Here is a 26,228-nt window from a genome sequence, read left to right as displayed (position 1 = left end):
CAAAGCTCATTAGGTTTGTCGCAAGAATTGAGATTCCATTAGTATATTTCATATTATGACATTGTCGTATAACTTTGAAATTATTAAATTATATTTTAGAAAATTAGTTATAGTTTAAAAACGAACTACGTTAACGATCATTTACCATTTTTTGGAAACAATAGATGATATAAATCAGTTTAAAAGCAACTCCTAGAGTCATTCATTCGGGCATCGTTAATACGCTCGCATATACTATACGTAATATTTTTATATTTATTTTATTTTTAAATTTATTAAATATCCTTGATTATTTTGTAAAAAAAATTTTTAATGTTATGCAAGTACAAGTGTGCATATATTGTGTCAGTACATAATACTCACACTCCGTACATGAATATTGAATTTATTAAAAATTGAATGAATTTCAAAGTATGTGCGTAAAAATTGTGCATGTATTTATGATTTTATAGGTAAAACGTCAAGATATTTATTTATTATTATTTTTTTTTTTCTTTAATTTTTAATACTATGCTTATGTCCTTTAAGTCTTTTTAATTCCCAAAACCTTTTTTAATATTTAATGAGAAAATAAAAGCATATTTTTAAAAGTTTTGTTAAAGTATTTTTATATTTTCATATATGTATTTTAAATATTTGAATTATTTTGAAAAATGCATGAATATTTTGAATATATGGGAAATGCTTTTAACAGATAGGAAATTTGTTTGTAGTTTTTTTTAGATTGAATTTAAGAAGGAAGTGAGAACTTAAATTAAATTATTTTCTAGTTCAAAATATTGAACAATATTTATAATTTCATTGTAACCATAACATACCATAACAAATTTGAATTTTTTTTGAATTGCAAATAAAAATTATGAGTAAATTCTAAAACACATCAAGTTATTTATATGCCAAATAGAGCATCATAGTAGCATAGTTGTAAATGTATGTATCTAATAAACCTTTAATAAAACCATTAGAAACTTTGTTTACAAGTATATTTTTTTAAAAATTTGATACCTCATTTGATCTGTTATACTTGGAATATATTATGATATTAATATAATGTTGCAACCTAATTTAAGTTATTTTATAAATTTAGTACAACTTGTATTTCTATGTTTAAATTTTTTATAATTTACAATTAAATTATGTTTGTGCTTTCAATATAAAATAGCATAAAGTAAGGCAAAATATAATCTTAATCTCTAAGAAATATACATACATATACTGGGTGTCTCGTAACAAAGTGCATTGCTATATACCATTGTATAGGAATTCATGAGTAGTTAAAATTTTTCTGAGAAATCTGAAAGGATTATAACTAATGTAAATACTCATAAGAAAGCCCTTACTCTGAGATTTCCAAATCATATTTTATTAATGTGCCTGTCTTACACATTCGATTATTTATACCTGAAATTTCAATAATCAAAAAAAATCAGTCGAAATTGACTTTAAGCCCCTAAGGTGTAAACAGTATCTCCATACAAAAGTGTTGTCTACTCATGAGGGCCTATACAATGGTATATAGCAGTGCACTTTGTCACGATGCACCCTGTATACTAACATAGATAATATATGTATGTATTTATGTATTTTTAAGCCCAATTAGACAATACTGTTATTTCCGGAAGAAAATTAAATAAAATACAAATTTTTTCTTATCAAATTCGAGAGTTTTATCTCGAATTTTCGAAATAAAGTACTTGGTTTTAAAAAATAGTAAATTATTTTATTGCAAAAATTTTAAATAATATACACTTGAGATATAATTTATAAAAATTTGCTTTCCATTTCAAAATTAAATTTTATTGTGTTATAGACCGAAGACAAATATCGGCACATACATATATTTATCAGGCCATAATCTAAAATTAATTTGGGAAGTATTCCAAAGTAAGAAAATTTATAGCAACAATGCTTAATATTCCGAAGCATTTCGATTGAAATATTTTTGCTCAATTTTTGAACATTCTCATTTTTTTTTGATTATTTTCAAAAACTCCTAAATTATTAAAAAAAAAATTATTGAAGTTGCTTGGCTTTGTATCTTTTTTTTAAATTTTGAAATTAAAAATTTTTATCTTTAAACAGTAATCGTTATATTGGATCAGTAACAGTTCACTTGGAAGATTTCAAAACTTGGAAATTTTTGATTTACTCTCTGAGCATCAGAGATACAACATGTACATAATGTCTAATAGAATTTTGAATGCTGAAAAAAGTAGATTTGTTTGTACTTCGGTGCAAGATAGTCTGTAAATGACATGAGTGACAAAAATCTCATTTTTGTCGATCTTATAATCTCACTATGTGTCCTTGGCATAATTCCGTAAGTATAGAAAATTATTGTTACAAATGTTATAAATCAATAGTTTTATTATAAAATTAAATAAGTTTAAATTAATTAAATTAAACGTTAATTCATTTTTGGCAATTCTGCTACTCGATCTATTTTAAATTTAGAATACACATTTATTTTAAAATTTGAAAATGAATTGTACAAAGGAAAAATACCGACAGACCTAGGTAATTATTTTGATAATAGATTGATAAACGATAGAAACCATTTCGATTTTTTATGATTAATGCCTTATTAACCGGTTCATTTGATAACACTTCTATTGAAATTAAATAGGTATAATGTACAAATAAATTTCCTAAATATTTTCGTTGATCTTTTGTACTTTAACTGATAAGAGTAAATTTTTGCCTTTGAAATTTGTTGTTTGAATGCTACAAAGTATGTTTGCATAAATACTTTGCATAAAAATGAATTTCAAAGTTTAAATTTATCTAGACAGTTATAGAAACAGAAGATATCTGTACAATATTGTTCTATGTGATTAAAGGTTATTAGCTTTTGTATTACCGATTATGACATTATTATTACAGTCTGTATATTTACATATACATGTAATAAAATATTTTATGGTGATAATATAAAAATTCCAAGTAGAATTTTGTTAGTACTTAGGCTGTTTCGGGACTTCACATTTAAATCTAGTTTATTGCATAATTTTCTTTCCGAAAACTTCGAATAATATTTAGTGTGTCCAAACCTCATCGCACTTCATACTAGATTATCAGTCAAAAAATTAGTGTTGTTTAGTGTTGTTAATCCGTTAAAATTTAGTTATTGGTAATCCGTCAATAGTGTTGGTTTTGTTATTAGTATGGGACTAGAAGATCGCATTTCGAACTAAATTTCAACTAAATAAGCAATTTGAATTAAATAAAGAAGTTAAAGAAATGTTTTTAGAAAAAGGTTAAGCGAGGAAATGACCTATAATATTAAGTTCTAATTAAAACGAACACGTCAGGACGTAAGCACCAATTGCAAAAAAGTAGACAATAGTTAAAAGAGTAGCTCTTTAAGTTTTGAATTGTCATTTTGCCTACATTTATATGCATGCTGATTTCTTGTAGTTTGAGATTGAATTATTTAAGAAACAAGATGCACTATTTCGATTTCATTCATTGTGAAAAGTATTTTACGACACCAAACGTATAATATAATATAATGTAATGTGATTGTAATACCTGACAATAAAGTTTCCTTAATTTGATAAAAAAAAAATGTTGACAATTTTAATTAATATAATTATTTTGTAGGGAAAATTTGCGAAAACTTAATAATTCTTCTGCACAGATTTTAACACACAAAACTTGCAACCTAGAAGCTATTCCTAAATTACCCCAAACAGTATACACACTTCAACATTCTGGTAACTTTTAAAAAAGGAAATGCATTTGATATTACAACTTACTTTTTCGATAAGTTTGTACGAGTTATTTCATTTTTTTAGATATAAGGGAACAAAAATATGAAGCAATCATATAATTTAATAAAAATGTAATTTGGTAATTATTTTAATCACGGTTCCTAAATCTTATTAGGTAATTTATTTTTTTATATCGCATTTATTTGTTTCGGTATTTAAAAATAAATAATGCCGTAACGACATTGTTTTTTCCGGCAAAATTTTTTGTATAAGTAGCTATCTATTTCATATGATTTTTTTGGTTTTAAATTATTGTGCAAACCTTGTACAGCTGACAAAATAATGCAGAAGTTATGATTTGGCTATAAAGGCTAAGAAGAAAATAACCTCATAGTTTCGAATAATTATTTTATTTATGCGAACAATATATAGAACCAAATCTTTATAAATAATATGTGTTAAAATTTTGGAGGTAGTTGAGAAGAGATTTCATAGTAGTGTTTTTACTGTACAGTTTTACACAACCTGCATTAGTGTACAACCTCCTTTACTTTCAATTTTACTAGGATCGCAACATTAATTCGTAATTGTTAAAGTAAAAACAAAATTTAATTCCAATTCATAATTTTATTATTCTTATTTAAATCATAATTTAAAAAATCACATTGTTTTGTCCTATTACATTATTATTAAACTATTAAATTTTTAAGAGCTTTTTACTTTAATATCAGCAATAAAGCAAGAAACGGATTGATCATTTTGATTTTTGATATCAACTTCAACGGCAACACCAATTTCTGGATATTTACCAATTGGTAAACTGAATAAATAAGTTGCACCTTCACCGGCATCAAGCGGACATTCTTGATCATTATCTAAATGTAAACAAACATTTCCGATATCACCTGGTAATTTGTATGGGACGGTTACACCGAATGCAGTTGCTCTAACTTTAGTTTGGAGTTTGCTTGCATCGTTATCTATTAATTAAAATTTGAAATTTATGTAAGTTAATTTTCGAAATTTTATTTTATAAGGAAAATTCGAAATTTTATTTTCCACCTACCACCAACGGTAAAATCTATTTCCATGCTGACTGTTGTTCCACTAACGACATTGCAGGGTAAACTATCACATCCTTCAACACGAACTGCAATTGGTGATGGTCCTGATTTACAAGCTTTAAATTCAGTGGCAACAGCGGCACCGATTAAGAAAGCAAATAAAACTAAACGAATCATTTTCTTTAAATTTTAGTTTTATTTTAATTAAATTTAATTTCAAAAAAGTTCGAAATTGTATCGAAGCTGATAAATTATGAATTGTGATTTTCTAACTCGTTATTAGTCTTTATATACACTAGAGGTGTTTAATGAATTTTCTCTAAATCTTCTTAATCAAGTGGCAAAAATATACACAGATAAGATTTATATGGTTACCAGGTGTGTGATAAGAGAGCAAGAAATTGATTTTTTATTCGATTTGATAAGACAGGCCAATATTGAGCTTTTGTTTTTTTTACTCTATTGGATTAAGCGATAAACGCTCAAACGTAAAGAATGACTTAGAGAAACATAAATGGAAACAGATTTATTATTATAAAATTCTATTAATAATTTAGTTCTATTAATGTATATATGTATATGTATATAAAAATAATAAATCAATGAAATTGCTATACAATGTTGATAAGTGCATTTAAGGGGCTTTTGAATAATTTGAATTGCACTTATGTATTAGAGAGAGTGTTATTATTTAACTGAATTAATTTTTCAGAAAAGCGTTTAATTAAGAGAACTCTAAATTAAAATTTTTTCCTGTTTTTGAATAGTTAATATTGTGGTAGAATAAAGTATAAAAGCTAAAATTTTTAACGAAAAGTTCGTCTCTAACATTTGTAGAAGTTTGTCTGTGAACCAGCTTTAATTACAATAATATCGGATTATTTAAACAATTTCTAAAATATCTTAGGTTTGAGAAAATTAATTTTTACTGCGAACTGATTTTACATTTTTGATCAATTTCATATAAGGAAATATTTAACGAAATTTTAAACTAGAAATTACATCTTTAATAAGAACCATCTTTAATTAAACTAAGTAGAAATTTACTAGTTTTCTTAAAACTTGGAATGAGAGTTAAAAAGATACTTTCAGAAAATAAAATTCACATACAGTTGCCGGATTGTGTTCCCCCGGCAAACATACTATTTATGACATATAACATATTATTTATGAAAATTAAATAAAAAGAAAATAATATCGTAAAATTTTTATAAATTAATAAAATATTGCAATTTTTTTTGTTTCTTTTTTTTTATTTTAGGTGACTAAAGTGTTATAATAAACAATATAACTGTCTCAATATCAAAGATTACAATAAATGTGCAGCTGCGTACATTGTTGACCGGTCTTACTGGTTTTCTGAACACCTGAAGTTATAATATAAGTATTTGAATATTTCTTATCGAAAAAGTAATTCTTATATTTGAAGCAGCTGGTTTTACAGGTGCTAAAAGATAAGAAAATGGCTAGAAGAGTCTTTGATTATTGATATTGTACGATAAAAATTTATTTATTTATTTTTTTAATGAACTTCCGAATACAATAAAAAAATTATTTTTTGATTTTTCCAAGGTAATAAATAATGTTTTCTTAAAAAAATATATGTATGTAAATTTTATTTTTTATTTGATATTAAAAAGAAAATAATGGAGCAATGAACTTAGTGTTCGTTGTTGACATTTATAAAACTGATATCTGAATAATTCAAATATGAATGAGGTGTTATATATGTATGTATATCCATCATGCCACTAGGATAAAATTATTCCGAAGTATACCGAAGTAAGAAAACTTACAATAACAATGTTTAATTTTTTATATTTCAAAGTGTGACATTATGTGAATTAATTATACATGATAATACACAATTAGAAACATTTGGACAGAAAAAAAACAGGAATTGCCTAGTATTATTGAATTGCTAATCAAAATTGTTGATGTTCTTGTAAATAAATTAGGAACAGTTCATTAATATACTGTGGTGAAGAGTAAGAACAAAAATGTTTCAAAACATTTGCATTTCATGTTCATATATACTTGAAAAGAAGATAATATGAATTTTCAATCTTGGAATATCGGGATGTTTTCAACATATTTAACAATATATATGTATGCCATTAAAACAAATAACGTCTTGGATAAACATTTAGTAGTTTAATAAACCTTTCTCTAAAGATAATTTTGTTGAGTACTAATTCAATTAACGGGTCTTAGTTTGTATTACATACCCTCTAAATTACGAAGTTAAATTCACAAAATTCTTAAGCAACTTTTAAGTTTTTCTGTTTCTGCATTTAATTTTATTTAAGTAAAGCACATTAGATCATTATTCATCAACCTTGAATTATTAACAATATTATTTTTAAAATAAGGTATTAGTACAGAACTTTAAGTCTAAATTAAGTTATTACAAAAATATAGAAAGATTTCAGTAGTCACATATAACAGGAATTATTAATCAAAAAATAATTTTCTTATACAATAAAACTTACAAATCAATGAAAATTTAAACTCGCGTGCTTAGCAATCATTAAAAGAAAATAATATGTAATTGAAGCCGCAAAGTGTAACCTTTTGAAATCAATAATCTTAAATTAAAAGTTTGAACAGCTGTCTAAATATGTCATAAATAAAATAATAATGTTTAAAATTTAAAGACAAAAATTGCTTTATTATTGAAAGAATTGCTTACCTTGATAAAAAAGTATGACAACATTATGAATAGTATGGTATTTATTATTAAAATTAATTAATAAAATTAAGAAGATTTTTAAGAAAATTTTAAGTCTTATATATAGAAAATGCTTAACAATAATGTCCCATTATATATGGTACGGTTTGCGACGTACCTTGCATCGTAAAAGTCTTCATATCTTGAACTATATTTGAATATTTTTTTTTCTTGCAAGAGTAAGAATTTTCTAAAAAGAAAATCTCATAAAATTTTATTTATAATTCATAAAGCCATAAATAAAATCAAGTTAATTTAATGGATAATATAGAAAAATTACTATTTCGTGACAGAAAAACCTCTATATGAATGATGAAAATTATTTTTATGATTATTTGTTACTTTATATAAAGTAGAGTATGTACATTTGTCTAGACCTAAGAAAAAATATTTTGTTTTATTGAATAAACATCTTAGAAATATCCAATTTTATGATACGATATAATTATATCCAGAACTACAATCTGATCTTCTATTTGTGGCATTTAATATTTCAAATTGGTAATTAAACATTGTACAGTGTTGGACAAATTATCAATTCCGCATTCAATACATATGTTTGTTTTGACACACATTTATTTCTTATATATATATATACATGTGTAGCATTATTTCTTACTCATGTATATTAAACCACCAACATTAATAGTTAATAGAATTCATAAAAATTTGTATAATAATTTTAAATGTAATGAAATATTGTAAATTTTGCAGGTAAAAAAATATCATTTTCTGTAACTATTTTCAACCCTAATAATTTTCATTACAAAATATTTTAAACTTTTGTTTTTTTAACAAACCACAACACATCAAATATTTTAAGGATTTTATCAGAAGAAAAAGCAATACAAAATAAGTAAACATTTTTTTAGGAAAATTACATATAAATTTTTTTTCTGTTTTCGTTCTTCTTATCCTATAGAAAAGCGAATCCATTATCGTATTAAATTTCACTGCGTAAATACGCTTTTAATTAAAAGAAAAAAATTATTAAAAATTTCATTTATTAATTGGCATATATTTGGTAAATTTAATGAAAAATCATAAAATTAAGAAGATTTTAAAGGTAAAAATATTAAAGGATAATTATTATTATTATTTTTTTTTTTTGAATTTAATATTAAGTTTAAATTCTATAGAGAAGTTTTGGAAATGTAACTTAAAAAGTTATAAATATAATAGAAGAGAAATAGAAAGGACGTTTGCATAACAATACTCAATGGTATGTATTATATACTAACGGTATGTCTTAGACCGTATATCTAATCAAAGAAGCAAAACAAAAATTTATAGAATAAATAAAAGGGGAAAACGTCAAAATTATGCAACTATATATATATATGAATAGAAATTCATCAAAAGATTTTATAATTCACGTTATGAATTTCAAACATATTGTAAATTTTCAATTATAAACCCTATAATAATGTACTCAGTTTATGCGAGAATTCCACGCGTTCTCATAAAATTTTTATTCTTAATAAATTTTTGACTAAAGTTCGTTTCAGCAAAGAATTTCTGTATCAAAGTATGTTTACATTTGAATTTATTAACAAAGTATATTTAAGTGTTAATATTTTTATTAATAGGATTGTCCCAATAAAAATATGTCATGCCGAATTTCATGTAAATATTCGTGTGTGCATTCTTCTTGTCTCTCTGTATGTCATGTATCCTTTTTCTCTCTGTAGCTTTTTGATATTACATCCTTCCAATGCTAATATGAATAGCAAGCTTTCATGTTTATTGAATGAAATAATAGGAAAAGTTTTCAGTAAAGACACAAACCTGTGAAAATAGCAAAATTTTCAGATGATAGGTAATGATTAAAAATTTAGGAATAAGTCTTAGTTGTTAAGAAGTTAATTTATAAAAATTTTAACTTGAAATGATTTATTAGTAATATTTTAAAGTACTATAAATTGTAAGTCTTCATAATTCTGTTTAATTAAAATAATTATGTTGTTTTAAATTGATTTTGTTTTTTTTTAAAGCGTATCTATTACACTCTAAATGAATAACATCGCAAGTGAATAACACTCAAAACTTCGCCAGCTAATTGCAATTCTAATTTTATTAGAATTTATTTCGGTTTTTATTTATTAATAAATTGTTAACCTTTATTTTTACTTGAAAAAAAAAAACAAAGATATCGTTAGATTAGATTGGATTATATGAGGTGACAATTCACCCCAACTCAATAAGTGGACCTCTTCATGTGACCCTTACCTAAGTCGACCGTATCTCGTCTGAAGGCCAGTGTGAATTCTCACCTTTTCCATTATTTTAATATACCGATATTTTACTACCAATAGACTTCTGATCATAATCGCCCATATGCTCCTACTGCAGCCTGAAATTATTGATAGCATTTGAATCCAAGAAGGAACCTACTCTATTAAGTTTTCATAATTAATACTTAATTATAAATAATGGGTATATTTTGTGAAATTCAAATTGAATTAGTAAAAATTTAACATTGAAAAGTTTTAAAATCCAAATATTGTAAACTGTAAAAATTTTTACAACGTCAATATTGATCTAAAATGTTTAATAAAGGGTAATTAAAATCAAGAAAATCAAAGCAAGAAAAGCAAAGCGTGTATCTAAAAATTAAAGTAATATAATATACTGTCAAAACTTTAGTATGAATTTATTGACAATTTCAATCGAACAGCCAATAATTTTCAAATGTAATTTTTTTAATGAAAATATTTTTTTGAATTTCCGAATTTATATAGAACCCTTTCGTATTAATAACTGTACTTTTCCATTTTTGCATAATAGAACTTTATAATTTTTGGCAAGCGTATGTATTTCCGTAATATATTTAAATTTAAAAAATTTTACTATTTCTTTTACCGAAAAACATTTAAGTTATTTAACACATTTTCTTAAGAGTACAACTTCTTCTGTACCATTGATTAAAATTAATTTATTTTTTATAAATTATTGTACGAGTATATGTTTCCAACCGGATCAAATTAAATTTTTTTTTTAATATACATTTTTGTTTACTTCACCCCGGAAAGGAGTATAGGACTGGTTTATGATATTAAGATAACCATGTCCCAGTTTCTTGCGTTATTGGGTTTTTAACTAAGTTGGTGACGAGTCCGTAGGTAATTATAGAAAATTATGAATATAGAAAACCGTATAAAACTCCTCCTTGTATTAAATGAGGGCGGTAAATACTTTTACAATTATTGCTGGGATCTAGATATAAAAAAATAAGTTCTTTTTAAAGATTTTTTAAATGAATATTGTCCTTTCTCTCCTCTTAATAAAACGCATTGTTATTTTTTTTTTTTGTTTTATTACCATGTTTTTTTTTATCACAAAGGAATAAGAAGCTTTTTTTATTTAATATTTATATATTTATATATATATATACATATACATATATTTTTTCTTTTTTTCTTATTTGATTTTTTAATTACTTTTTTTAATTTTTTTTAATTTATTTTACATTAAAACATTTTTGTTTTTTTTTTTTTTTGTTTTTATACCTAATTTTATAGCGTCCTTTTTTTGGTTTTTTTTATTTAATTATTTATAACTTATTTTTGAATTTCGTCTTTTATTTTCCTTATATATTGTATACGTATATAATATGTTATTTGATATCTATATATATTTCTTAAAATTAATATAATTTCTTTAATATGTATATATATATATGTGTATATCTACATGTAAATTTAATTTATAACGATTATTCTATTATTTATTTTTAATAATTATTATTTCTTTGTTTTTTTTTCACCTTATCGAATAATATTTACAAAGTTTGAATGGTCTAAATAAACATGCAGAAATTAAAATGAAGGAATAAAAGTATTACATACATATTTATTTAATTAAATAAATTGATTTTAAATGAAGACATCAGTCGTTAATTAATTGCTTTGATTAAAATATATTTAATAGCATTACAAAATTAATTTAAAAATATTTTTAAAAATATATTAAATTTTTAATATCAAGGTTTTTAATAAATTATTTCTAATGAATTTTAAATTAATTTGATACATTTTGTGTTTACTTAATACGAAGTCGAAAAATGCACATTATTCGACTGATAGAGAGTTGGAATTGTCGGGACATTAAAGATGATATGTTTGAATAAAAATTTTTATTGATATTTAATTCATAATTAACAAAATTTTTAAAATTGATATGTATAAGTATGTGATAAGCAAGTTTTGTTCAAAAAAAAAAAAATTATAATAAATCTGTTAATTTCAATAATGTTATTTTAAAATATTATTAAAAATATGAGTCAATGCTACTTATTTTATGATTTCTTGTAGTTAGTTCGGCTATAGTTTGACGTATGACAATAAAACGTAAAAATATTCATGCTTTGTATAGAAAAACAATGTTTCGAATTATATTTTGAATTATGTTTTGGACTAAGATTCACTTTATTTAATATTACTAATATTTTTTAAAAGAATTATGATTTTCCTTGCAATCAATCAATAAAGTGTAAATTTATTATTATAAAAATATAAAATAATATATTAATTAGGTTTAACAGGCTAAATTCATTTTATTAATTCATTATTAAGTACAATCGAACCAAGTTTCATATTATATAGTCAGGACAACCAAGTTTTTATTAAATAGAAAATTATCAATTTAAAATTTTAAAATTTCGAATATTGAAAGCAATAAGAAAATGGTTTAAAAACGCATATAATCCCATTAGTATCTTCATACTTTGTAAATTTTTTAAATATACTAATATAAATGATGCATAATAATTTAAATGAGTACCGACTCACAGTAAATAATAAAATAGTTTATAAAAAAAATTTATTTCTTCTTTTAAAAAGGAAATTTTTTTATAAAAATTTTATGATATTGAGTGGATTTTAATTTTGGATTTTTAAAAATGTAAAATTCAAAGTATGTAGTTGGCAGTCTTTGAAGGCAGTTTTGATTTTATTTTTAATAATTTTTAAATTAAATTGCAAGTATAAAAATTATTTACAATTGATTGATTGCTTCGATGTAATATTAATACATATATAATTATTAGTAGTTGCAATTAATATTAGAAAGATAGTTAGCATTGTGATATGTAATTCAATTAGTTCTTTATATGTAAATCGATATAAATAAATAATTTTGTGGTTTAAATAGAATATAGAGTGACTTTTCTTCCCGTTTTTAAACAGCTCACCATTTCTTATGAAAAGCTTTTCTTCCTCATTTTCAAGAAAATAAAGATTAATGATTTCTTCGTAATACAGAGAATACCAAACGATTTTAAATGGATATAATTTTGTAAGGATCACTCCTAAAATATTATTTTCCCTTGGTTTTACTCCTCTAATGATTATTAACGCCTCTAGAGAAAATTGTTTTAAGTTGTTTGTTTGTTGGCGAATTTATTTTTATGATAAAATTGTAAACTTATAATGATTAATCAACTTGTTAATACTCATGTGACCTTACCATATTTAACTAATATTTTTCCATTTCCTTTAAATTCATAGGACACCTTTTTTTTTTTGAACAAAACTATAAAATTATTTGTAAACGCTACTTCACTATTACAACTTAATTAGTTCTTTCTTTTTTGTATTTTGCTTGCTTTTTATACACGTATTTATTGTCATATTATGATAATTGTAATTAAATTGAATAAAAATACTGCAATTAATTTTGAATAAAAATTTTTAAAAATTCTGAAAATATGAAATAGTTATACAAATTAATTCCATTCTGTTATACAATTTATGATATTTTTTTTTCAATAAAAACAAAAATGTGATATCGGGGTTTTTTAATTTTCTTATTTTGTATATATATATATACGATATTTACATTTTTATATATATAAAATTTTTAATTACACAATAATAATATTTAGAGTTAATTAAATAACAATATTGGAAAATATTTAGGATATGTTTCAAGATTTATATCTATTATTTTAAAATTTTTTGTTATATAACATTATTTTCAATTATATATGTAAGTAAATCATTTATATGAACGCAAAGAACCAAAAAATATGTTTACAAAATTTTAATTTAAAATTTGTTTCTCTTCAAATTTTCTATTTTAACATTTTTTTTATAACAGAAAACAGCAATATACACATGCATAAATTATATTCAATTTATTTGATTCGTTATACAAGTAATTTGTAATGTTTATAATTATTTTTCGAAAATTAAAATATGTTTTTATTGTAGGCCTTTGAAAATTCTTTATGAACCAGAACGTTGAATTTAATTATACCAGAAATTTTTTATATCTATTATTACTGTTATAATATAAATTACGAGTAGTAAAGATTTACCATTAAAAATACAAACTGAAATTTTTGATTAAAAATAATAATGTTCTCATATTAGAATAATATTTGTTTTACTGCAAGTAGCTAGAATGAAATGAATTATTTTATACAAAAATTGTTAATAGTAATAGGTTTGTGTTTTGAGTAAACATTTACTCAAATGAAAAATTAATTTTCAAAAATGAAATTTTTGAATGGAATAAATATATTAAATACACAAACCTTACAGGGTATCTTTTCAAATACATGAACCAATAGAAATTTTTTATTAAAAATAAATCAGAACAATATAAATATTTATTTAACTCAAAAAAATTAAGTCATTTATGTGAGTAAATAATATTTTATTATAATTTTGTTGTTTTTTCAATATTCAGAGTGTTATTTTAACATAACTTATTATAAAAAGGATATTTCGGTTTGGGAACAGGATTAAAAAGATATTTATAAATTTTCTCTTTATGTAATTTTTGTTTTTCTATCAATAAATTTGTTTTATTTTTGCTCTGTCTTATATGTACTAAAACTAAAAATATTCTGTTTTCCTAAAATTATTTAAATTTTTTTGTAATTACTTTTGGTTTTTTTTTTCAATTTCATATTTCTTATATAATGAAGAATATTTTATAGCTAAAATTAGTTAAATTAATTTTAATATTTATCTAAATATTTTCACGTATATTTTTTTAATTTGCATTTTTGTGGTTTTGCAATTAATAATAATAAATTTAATAATATGGTTTCGTAGTTTAATGTTTTGTGTTTTTTTTAGACATGTTTTCAGTAGGTTCATTTAATTTCCTATAATTAATTTTTTATTTTATTTATATTAAATAACAGATTCCATTTACATTATTATTAATTTTATTATTTTTTCTTTTATATATTGTTTTCGTTTTATTGAAGTGGACCAGTCTTTAGTTACAACTTTTTCTCTTTTCTATTTCGAAGTACGATAATAGTTTTTTATGTTTTAAAACAAAAATTACAAATTTCATACTAATTTTTTGCTTCTTATATATTTTAATTTATCAAATGATTGTTAAAGTTTTTAAAATATTAAAATTATATGTAATTCTAATTTTTTTTTTTCATTTAACAAATTTCATTATTAAATATATGCAATTTTTATATTGTTCCAAAATAACATTTTTTCTTTTGGAATTTATAAAAAAATGTTTGGAGGTTTTAAATTTTTTTATTTAAAAATTTCTTTTTTATGAATTGAAATTTAAATTTTCATGCTACATCGAAATTTGTTTAAAATATGACCCTACTTCCTTGTTCTTTGTAATTTACATAGCTATGATGTATGCATAGAGGAAATTCTTGTTAAAGCGTGAACTATGTTAGGTACTCTGACATTACAATTGTAATAATATAGTAATATAGAGAAATCGATGATAGAAACATTCTGAATTTTTCTGTATGAAATTCCGCTGATCTATACATTGTTGTTAAGACTTATTATCATAATAATATGAATGCATGTACATATTATTATTATTATTATATTATTGTAAAAATCTGTTTTTGAGACTCAAACTTGAAAATGTTTTAAAATTATTGCATTTAATTAAGATATTTGTTAAAATTTTTTTTATTATTGTTATTATTAAGAACAAAATTTTGATTTAATTAGAATATAGTACAATAAGAAGGTCTTATAATATCATTTTCCTGGAATTCTACTTTAAAAATAAAATATTTTATAGAAAAAACTTTAACAACCATTATTAATATTAAATGTTTTATAGTAATTGAAAATAAAGAATAAAAATAATTTATTTTTACATTATTGTTTTTCTTTTTATATTATTAATCCTTGTTTTTTTTCATAGAGATCTGTAAAATCACCTTCAAATCTTCCTTTAATTTTTATATGATATGAGCTCACCAATAACCGTTATCAAAACGATTATAATAGGCTTTACAGTTTTTCTCATAATTAAAAACAAAAAAAAACAAAGAAGTGAAAATATCTACATTATTCCAGATATTATGTAATACTACCACATATTAATACAATATATATGTACAAGGATATAAAATAAAAATAAATTCTCTTTATGGGTTACAATACATTATATATGAAAAATTAATATTAAAAAATCGTTTTATATGTACATTTTATTGTGTACTTATATATATAAAAAATTTAAATTAAAATAAATGTATATGTATATATATATTATTTTATAAAGTTACTATAAATTAAACACAACTCTCTGGTCCAGGTAAAGTATCTGTTATTATATGATTTCTACTACTAGTTGTGGAATTATTTGTTGTATTTTGTATTGTTGTTGTCGTTTGTCCACTCGATATATTTTTACTAGTTATTGAATTCATTGATGAATTATTTATTCTTGGCAATGTTGTTATATTATTTGCATGTAAATGAGTTTGTTGCTGTTGATGTCCAACAATTGAATTATTACCTAAACTAAAATCAATACTAGATGCTAAATAATCATTTATTGATGATGATAATTCACTACCACTACCACTATTATTCATACCATTAATAATATTCATTCCATCAACAATAATACCAGGATTAATATTATTACCAATATTACCATTAGTATTACTATTAGCACTAGTAATATTATTACTACTATTATATAATTGTTGCTGTTGCTGATGTAATAATTGTTTATGTTGTGCTAAATTGATATTATTTTGTTGTAAATCATTTACATTTTGATTATTACAACTATTACTATTAAAATTTCCTATCGGTAATGTGTCATATCTATTATTTGTAATTGCTGTTGTTGTAGTTGTTGATCCAGTTGGTACTATTGAAGAATTTGAATTTATATTACAATTACTACTGTTAATATCATGACGTGATCCTCTTAATGGAATCATTGAAGTTGGTATCATCATATCAGATGATATTTGTGAATGATGATGTGGTTGTTGGTGCGGTTGTATTGAAGTTGATGTTGTACCAATTGTTGGCAAAATAGGTTGTTTTATACCAAATTGAGGTAATGCGTCATAGAGCATATTTTGTGGATTATGATAAGCATTTCGATTATCTAAAGAATTTGTTTGTTGATGTTGTAATAATATTTGTTGTTGTTGTTGCTGCTGTGGTTGCTGCTGTTGAGGTTGTTGTAAGGTCGATGATGGTGAAGTGCAATTTGCTTGAATTTCGTTTTCATTACTGTATTGTAACGATGGAGGTGAGTCCTAAAAATTAAATAATAATAATTTTTAATGCAAAAACTTTTATTTTTTTAAATGTTAAAAATATTTATTATTTTTTATTGTAAGTCATTTCCAAGAAACAGAATTTCATATTCATTCAAATTTTAAATTAAATAAAAATTTTTTTTTTTTTAAATTTTATGAAAAGCATATTGTGCATAGCTATTTTCAAGGTTTGTTTGTTTTGATATTAAATGTAACCGGGTGGGGTAAAATATTTTTAAAGAATTTATATTTTGGTGATGTTGTCAATCATCGAAAAAAAGATGCATGTAAAAGCATTTTTATTTAAAGTATTTATAAAAAAATATTTTTATGAAAAACAAGAATTCGAAGTTTGAAATTTGGAAAAGGGAGAATGGTTTGAAAGGTAGAAAATTATTGGATTACAGTTTAATTAAAAATTTTTTTAACTTTTAAATTAAACATTTTTGAGAAAATTCCTATTCGTTGCGAAAATGTTAATATATTTTTAAAAAAATGAACCAGTAACAATATACCGTTAGTTTTGAGCAGCGCTCCCATTAGAATATAAAAACATTCTGAAAGTTATTAAGTTTGTTAAAGGATTAATTTTGGCTTTCTGTTTCTAAGAGTATACATGTGATAATTTACGATTTAAGTAACCAAATTAAATACTAAATAATGTTTTCAAATCTGACACGTTTATTTAGCAATATATTCATTAAAATTATTTATATTTACATTAAATTGAGCGGAACTTCGCTGCCGGAAATTCAATTACACCGGTTTTAAAAAATTTATTTTTCATAGAAATTTTATAAGAAATTAAGTTATCATGTAACAGTTATACAGAATACCGTTTAAAATTATGAGCTTCCTTTTATACTTGTACCAACGTAATGTTAATGGAGTACTTCGGTTAGCTGCATTACAACTTCAGAAGTTATCTGGCTATGTGTCAGAAATTATTGAAGTTGTTTTAGTGAAATTTTTCAAAAGTCAATATTTTATTAGAGCTCTTATATTTGATAAAGCTAATTGAGATTTCTTGGGCCACAAACCAACTTGATAGCTGTCATACAACTTCGAAAGCCATTTATTAATTATTGAAATTATAGTTTTGGAATATATTATGTACTTTTATTAAAAAATAAAGAATAATAATTTTAAATATAGCATATATACATATAAAATCTCTTTGAAGCTTTTCAAAAGGTAATAAATTCAAAAATAGATAATTAATTTTTCAAAATTCATAAATTTTAAGTAATGTTGTAGAAGTGCACTACAAATCTATTTATTTAAATATTTACATACAATATTAAATTCCTTTTGATAGTCCATGTGATGAATTTTTTACTATGACTACACCCAATAGGTGTATGAAAATTTTTCATTAGCTTTTTTCAATCATTTAATTTCACATAAATTTTCGGAATTATTTGAAAATTTTGAATTTAATAATGAATATTCTAGATATATGATTTTCCCTCTTGATACTACTCTATATAAATTTAGAATATTTTTGAGAGCTCATATAATTATAATAAAATTTCGTTTGTAATTTATATGGGAAACTGTCGTTTTATACAATATTCAATTATACATATTAGTTTTTAACACAAATGAAGCTCGCTAAGTAAAATGTCAGGTAAAATGTTTGTTGTTCATTCAAAAATTCATTTAAATTGGTTTTGTGATTTTTTGTAATTTTTTTACTCAACCTGTTTAACCTATTATTTGAATATATAGGGACATCAGCAAAACTATAATTTAACTTATATTCCAATGAATTGTGTGTCTTGGAGTAGTTTAAAATACAGAATTTAATAATTATATACATAATTAAGGGATCTAATGTTTTTTTACGTATACAAATAGAAATTAAGGAGATGTAGTTTTCTAGATTTGTAAAATAACTACTCATTTTTCAAAATTTTAATGGCACCTTTACATGTTGAAATCGTTGATCAGCCAAAACATTCTATTTTACCTAATTTTCATTTTAATATGTTTTTAAAGAAAATCATTGATAATTTATTGAAATTTTTATTAATATTTATTTATTCCTATGTATACACAATGTAGATTATGTAAGTGTGTATATTCTTCAAAGCTGATTTAATATAGAAATTTTGATTTAGGATAATTTAGAGAGTGTATAATATTAAAAAAAATATCCTTTAATATTAATATTAGTATTGTTGTTGTTATATACTTACATAATTATTTGATGTTGTAAAATTTTTATTTCCAATAAAAAGAGCATTAGGCCGACTATTTAATGGTGAAGATGAATTATGGCGTCCAAGTGAAGTATCTGAACCTAAAAAATAAATAAAATTTATAATATTTTTATAAATAAAATTATATTTTAATATTCTTTATGTATGTATGCGTATGTTTGTGTAACCATAATAATATATTATGTGTATGATGTTTCTAAACGATAGAGTCTATGTTTATAGAGTAGGTTATAAAATGACTTTGTAAGTATTAATATGGGTTCATAATTTTGAATTTATTTTACATTGTTTAAATATCACGCATATTATGAATTTATAGATAATTAATTACCTTTCTGTGCATTTAATATATCAGGTTGTTTTTCAATTCCTTGTTTTAGTGTATAGGCAACAACTAATCTTTGATGGCCAGCTCCAGTTTCAAGTGGTGCTGTTAATGTTACATCCATTCCTAAAATTATAATACGAATTTAATATATTCAATTATAATTTTAAATTTCATGTTATTAATAATTTTATTACGAAATTAAGAGAAAAATACAATAAAATTTTGTGTAGTTAAAATTTGTAATAAAATTTTATAAAGTATTTTAATTTTGTTATGACTAACTGTGTATGTATGTAAGCATGTACATATATCTATGAACAGGATAAATGCCAATTGAAAATTTAATATATGAATATGTATGTAAGTACATAAAATTTTTGAAATATAATTTTGTAATTATTTAAATGTTAATTATTATTTAAATAAATGAAATAGGAAAAAATAAATTAACAAAAATCGGATTAAAAATTATAAAATTGAATTTTTTTTTGTGTTATTTAAATTATTACAATTATTATGTAAATTATTTCAATTTTTTTACAGTTGTGTTATAACACAATAATTGAAACAATGTGAACTTTAGCTTGTTGCTATGTAGTATTTTATTTACATTGATTATTGTTGTGATGAGATTTATTTATTACTTGAATTTTTAATTTACGTGCTAATATGAAAGAAATTTATTTATCAAATATGGAGATATAACCCATGACTTTTTAAGGAAATTTTTGGAGTTAAACAATTTTACTGTTTAAAATTTATTGCTGACTTAAAAAAATTTCAGTAAAATTAGTTGGTTTATATGGTTATAGCTTGTGATTATCAAACCTGTTTAATTTATAAAATAAATTTAACGTTCCTCACGCAGACTACGTATTATAATTGTTCTACCACAATTTTCTACCCACGACTAAATTTAGTTCTAGAAAATATTCTCTAATCTAAATATTTCAAGACAAATTAATTAAAACGTGTACTTCTAGTTTCGCATATGCTAAACCTACTTGTAATTTAAAAAATTTTGATTTTTCTTTAAAAAAAATAAAGATATTCTAATTTTTTAGCACTTTTCCAAAAAATTTTTGAAAGAAAGTGCTTATTAGTTTCCCTCTGTTCGTCCGTGTGTCTGTTTACAAAACTTCTACACCCTTGAAGATGGAAAGCTGAAATTTTGTACGTACACAGATCTTTACTAGAAACTTATTTTTGTAAAACAAAATTTTTACCTATCTCCCCCCTCTAGAAGTTATACCCTCCAAAACCCTAAAAATGGCCTTTTTTAACTATTTGTTGCAATGAAACTATAAGCATTTTTGACATTTTTTTAACGCAGAAAGGCAGTGCGTTACTTCCTCTAGCGCGGTATACTATAGCTAAACTTTAGAAAATCAAAATGGCCGTTCAAATTTACCGTTACTCGTATCTAAAGTCTTTTTTTTCCACATTTTTGATTTCGTTTTTCTTCTAAACCCCAGCTTGCAGAAGTTTGAAATTTTAGGGGCTTTTAGACATTAACAAATAGTTAATTTCGTTAGAAAAAAATTTTTTTCCATCTCTACCCCTTCTCAAGTTATCGCCTCTTGAAATTTGTAAAATTTGAATTTTTGACACCTTATATTTCCGAAACCGTAAGCTTTTTCAAATTTCTATAAACGCAAAAAGCTAACGGTAAATTCCATGACATTAAAAAATATAATTATTTTTTTTAACTCATACAATTAACCCTTAAAATTGAGCATTATGTTAACTCCACTTTACATTAATTTTTGCTTTATTTCAAAGACTGCATATACACATCATCCTAAATATATGCAATCCTAGAAATAGTTGTGTATATGAATGAAAATAATTTGAATAGTGTGATAGGTATACATAGACTGTATTTAAAAGCAGAATTTTAACTTGTTGAAGGGAAAAGTGCTACAATACAAACCATAGGTTTGACCCAACTTTATTTATAAATCCAATGCTGTTAAAATTATGCTAGAAATAGCTAATATTATGTAGTATTACTAATTGTACTATATTTATGTATATGATATGGTAAATGTGTAATTGTAATAGGACTGGGTTAATAATTGTTTCTAATTCAAAAGAAATTTGTGAAAGATGTGCAGTGTATAATTCAGGATAATCGTGCAAAAACCGATTTTTGACATCAAAACTTTACTGAACTCCTTCATTTATTAACTCTTTTAATAATAAATCACAGAATTTTTGTATTTTGTTGAGAAAGATAAATTAATTTAAAATATTTTATTATAATTTACACTATTCGTTTTTAATTGCTTATGATAGAATTTTAAGTTGAAGAAGTGTGTACATACTGTAAATATGTATATACATAATATAGATACTTATGTATATATATTATAAATTTTCTGAAATTGTTTATTTCATTTTTATTACCGATGTTTTTTAAAAATGAAGATATTGTAAAAATACACATGCTTTTGTCATATACACAGACCCAGTTATGAACATTTACCATTATATACCATTAATAATTTTAGATGCTCATTCTACATGAATAATTTTAGAAATATTTTTTTTCATATGGCCATTGGCTATTTTATTGTATAGAAAATTGTAAATAATAAATTTGTTTTCGATGGTCTATGAATAATCAGTTGAAAGATCAAAAAAAAAAATTAATTAAGCAGCTTTATAATGAAAAATTAAGGTATATCAAAGTATGTTGCAAGTGATTTAAAAGATATTAATTTTTATGACTATAAATAAGTCAATAATAATTTGAAATTGACGTAGGACTAAAATTTGGAAAAAATAAACAAGTTATACAAGGTGATTCAATATAGAATACAATATTGTTGTATCATTGTTTAAAGTATCAAAAATGGGTAAAATTTTTGTTTGGAACTAATTGGCAAATATCAACGGTTCCCGAAATATAAGGGTTTTAACGAATTTTCACGAAATTCTTCTTGTCTAAGCTTTTTTGTTTATAACTTCCCTTCCGAAAAATATAAGAGGTACGTACAAACAATTCTTGAAAGAGTTAGAAAAGTGCTTGAAAGTAAGACTGAAAGCAATACCAAACATTCGAACTTTAGAAAAGGTAAATTTTTTTCCTTTTTTTATTTTTTTTACTTTTCTCTAAGGCGATAACTTCGTACGAATTTTTTTTTACAAAAATTTAGCTAGCTGCTTAAGTTTAGGTCATTAACTTTTAAAAGTCCATTAAATAAAAACAAAAACCATTCTGAAATTCAGAACCCTGACATAGATTTTAAAAGCTCTAGTAAAATGTAGAAAAATTGTCACAATTTGTAAGGTTTATTAATTTAAACTGGTGTTATAAAAGTCATTTTCGACATTTTAAGAACTTGGTCAAGTAGAAATTTTGCAACAATTCGTTAAAATCGGCAATCGTTGAGATTTCATAGCTATTTCCAAGCAAAAATTTTACTCATTTTTGATGCCCTAAATATGATATGTAATATTGTACTCTTTACTCAATCATCCTGTATATATATTTGAAATAATGGTCTTCTTGTTATATTAACTGAACTATGATAATTGCATAGTATCCATATTTTTGAATTGATTAATTTTTATTTTTTTTTATAAAAGATATCAGAATTCTTGAATTCAATTAAAATAATATAAAAATTTTGTGCTGGTGTAAGCTATTGCAAATTTGGTCGTTTAGGTATTCTTTTGACCTATAAATGGACCATAAAGGATTAATTAAGCAATATTTGTTACTTAAGCCAAATTTAAAATTTTGAAATTTTTTTATATACATGTAAGCAGATGTTATAAGTAAAAATTATGCAATTATTACAAAACATTTAACATTTATTACATTTTTGAAAATTGCAAATCTTATGTATTTAATAAATAAATAAAATTAATAATATTTCAATCATAGTTGCTGGTCATTGAATATTTTTATATTTCTAATATCAAAAGTGAAGATTAGGTTTTGAAATTATTGATTGTAGCCATTTCATACATATATTAAGTTTGTATTTAAATTTTTAGAAGTTTTCAACTATTAAAAATATTTGAGAAAAATTTTTTGTAATAATATTGGTACGTATAAATTTTCCAAAGTTGATTTTCCTATATACTTATAAATAAATAAATAAATAAAATAATAATGATACGTGATTCGCATTGTAATTTAATAATCATTTCACATATACATAAAATATTCATAAAAAATTCATGGAAAAATTGTGAATTAAATCAAGTAGATCATATCGTAGTTTTTTGTTTGTGAAAAATTTAAAAGTGTTTTTTCAGTAGGTTTGTGTATATGATTTATATATATGTATGTATACAAATATTAATTCCATAATTTAAATATGATTATAATTATTATTGAATCTATTGAAAGTTGAAACTAACAAAAATATTAAACAGTTGTGTTCAAATTAAAGACTTTCTATTTGCTAAGTCGAAGGAATATTATGCTTTGAGAAAATCAAGTTGTGGAATATCATTAATAAAGACGAAATTGTGTATATTCGCAAAAATCAATCCTCCTCATTTCGCTAAATGAAGGGTACTGATAAAATTTTGAGGGCCAATGATAAAATTTAAAAAAGTTTTAAAAATTTTAAATTTAATTGTAATTCAAAAAAAACTTCAGTTTATAAAATAATTTTTTTAAAATTCGTGTTAAACAATAAAATTTGTAATATTTTATATTTTTGTCCGTTTTTTAAATTCGGAAAAAAATGCAAGTGTGGTCCTAGCAAAATTTCCAAAATGGAATTATTGAATATTTTGGGAAATTCTCACTTTTGTTTCTTTAAACAAAATAATTTTAATTTTTTATTTTATTTTAATATTTACAATTTACAGTAGAAAAATAACATTTAGCATAAATATTTGAACTTATTTGAACGGAATGCGATAATTGTGAAGCTAGCGCTGTTAAAATATTTTGGGTCTGATAAAAATAAGGTTTGTGTAGAGAATAATATTAGATATCTGCTTAGTTTTCGGTAAAACAAAAAAATACATACATACGAAATTTTACATAAATGTAGAAAGAATTATAACTTAATTATATAACACACATGTATACAAAAATAATGTAAAAATACATATTATACGTTATATATAAACAAGAGTAAATTCTTGAATTTATTTGTTTTTTGAACTTTATTTTAATCCAAAAGATATAAATTAATATCGAACATGATGTCGACTACAATTTTTTTACTTAATTCATTTTAAAAGTATTTATTTAAATACATTTATGTATGGCTACATATTTATGTTATATACGTATAATTATAATCACCTTTTACTACATAAAAATGCTTAATTCTTTTATTTTTTTATAATATTATGTATGATTTATGTGTAGGTATAAATATATTACAAGACCATATAGTGTACATTCGGAAATACTTAAAAAAAAATTTATAAAAAATTACAAGAAACAAACAACAAAAAATAGTAATGTATCATAATTTTCCATTTTTATTTTCCACATAATGCACAAATATATATGTATGTATGTGTAGATATGATTTTTGTTCATTGTGTTTTAAATTTTTTTTTTTTATTTTATAACTTACCAAGATGTTTATCCTTATCATCACACATATTTCTACCATTCTGTTCACGTCGTTTCCGTATTGCAATAACAACAACTAAAAGTATTCCAATTCCAACAGTAAAAAGTGTTCCAGTTAATAGAGCTGCAAGTGGTAGTATTGAAATACCAATTGCACCATCTGCTGATTTTAAATTGGAGCAATGATATTTTTATAAATAATAAAAGAGGAAGAATGAAAATAAGAGAAGAAAAAAAATTGGATAAAATTTTTAATAAAATTATTTTATTATATACATATATATATAAATTTATATAAGTAAATAAATATATAGAAATAAATGGAATGATTTTATACGCGATCAAAAGCATAGTACGATTTTTTTTGTAAATATATGTATAATATTATTTATAAGAGCGTATATATTGAAAACTATTTTATATACCTGAATACACACATTATGTTACGTAAATATGTACGTGTGAATATCATGTACAAGTATGTATATTATAATGTATAAATTTTTGTATTGCAAGTGTAGGTGTATGAAAATGCATTTATAAACAGTGACGAGTAAAAATTTTGTAATACCTTCAATTTCAGATACGAGCTGTATTTTTTGTAATATCTCGAGATTCGGAATTTAATTTTTAAAATGAAAATGAAAACAAAATTTCTGCTGACACTATTTAATTTCAGTTGAAAAGTAGCTTTTACTCTACAATATTTGTCTGTATGTCGGAATTAATAATTGTCTATTATAATACATACAATTAGTTTAGTTTTACCATTGTCCTATAATTAGTATAATATTGGAATTTAAATGTAGTATTTGAATTTAATGCAAATTTAAAATTCGAAATTTTTTGACTATCTTTAAATAGATTCTGCGATTTTTTTTGCATAGTATGTGTAATACTGTGTCTTCCAATTTTACCACTGTTGGATCAGCTTTAAAAGCTATTTCAAGTAAATTTTAACATTCATAGCAATTTGGTTTTTAAAGAAAAACAAAAATAATATACGAAGTGTAGTAAAAATATATTGATTTTTATTTCAAGACGGTAATTTTTATTGATTAGTTAAATAACGCAATTATTCTAT

General features: G+C 22.8%; 2 protein-coding genes across 3 annotated transcripts in view; both read right to left on the bottom strand.

Moving 5' to 3' along the window:
• Positions 1-4,326: 4,326 nt before the first annotated feature.
• On the bottom strand, positions 4,327-5,035 carry LOC129611593 (uncharacterized). Its single transcript, XM_055524806.1, has 2 exons — positions 4,780-5,035; positions 4,327-4,693 (listed from the first exon to the last, which is right to left on the bottom strand). Exons 1-2 carry the CDS (start codon positions 4,952-4,954, stop codon positions 4,419-4,421), a joined length of 450 nt encoding a protein of 149 aa, XP_055380781.1. The 5' UTR covers positions 4,955-5,035; the 3' UTR covers positions 4,327-4,418.
• A 9,551-nt stretch (positions 5,036-14,586) lies between these two features.
• LOC129612864 (uncharacterized) overlaps positions 14,587-26,228 on the bottom strand; it is a 186,362-nt gene continuing 174,720 nt past the window's right edge. Inside the window, exons 15-18 of one of the 2 annotated variants that reach the window (XM_055526660.1) lie at positions 25,146-25,304; positions 19,588-19,707; positions 19,233-19,336; positions 14,587-17,028 (exon numbers count right to left, since the gene is read on the bottom strand). In XM_055526660.1, coding sequence (XP_055382635.1) covers positions 16,039-17,028; positions 19,233-19,336; positions 19,588-19,707; positions 25,146-25,304 — 1,373 coding nt within the window. In that variant the 3' untranslated portion in view covers positions 14,587-16,038. Of the gene's footprint in view, positions 17,029-19,232; positions 19,337-19,587; positions 19,708-25,145; positions 25,308-26,228 lie in introns of both variants that reach the window. The other variant, XM_055526670.1, reaches the window with a different exon arrangement.

Source organism: Condylostylus longicornis, unplaced genomic scaffold (genome assembly GCF_029603195.1).
Source record: "Condylostylus longicornis isolate FDR11 unplaced genomic scaffold, ASM2960319v2 ptg000004l, whole genome shotgun sequence".
NCBI classification, from domain to species: Eukaryota; Metazoa; Arthropoda; class Insecta; order Diptera; family Dolichopodidae; genus Condylostylus; species Condylostylus longicornis.
Note: the sequence above shows the minus strand (reverse complement) of the source record. Positions and strands in the feature narration are given on the sequence as shown.

What these genes read in the sequence shown, in the direction of transcription:
- LOC129611593 (XM_055524806.1), bottom strand. Translation starts at nt 4,954, where the DNA reads ATGATTCGTTTAGTTTTATTTGCTTTCTTAATCGGTGCCGCTGTTGCC. An exon ending in AATAGATTTTACCGTTGGTG is followed by an intron (nt 4,694 to 4,779) that starts GTAGGTGGAAAA and finishes TTTAATTAATAG; the next exon opens with ATAACGATGCAAGCAAACTC.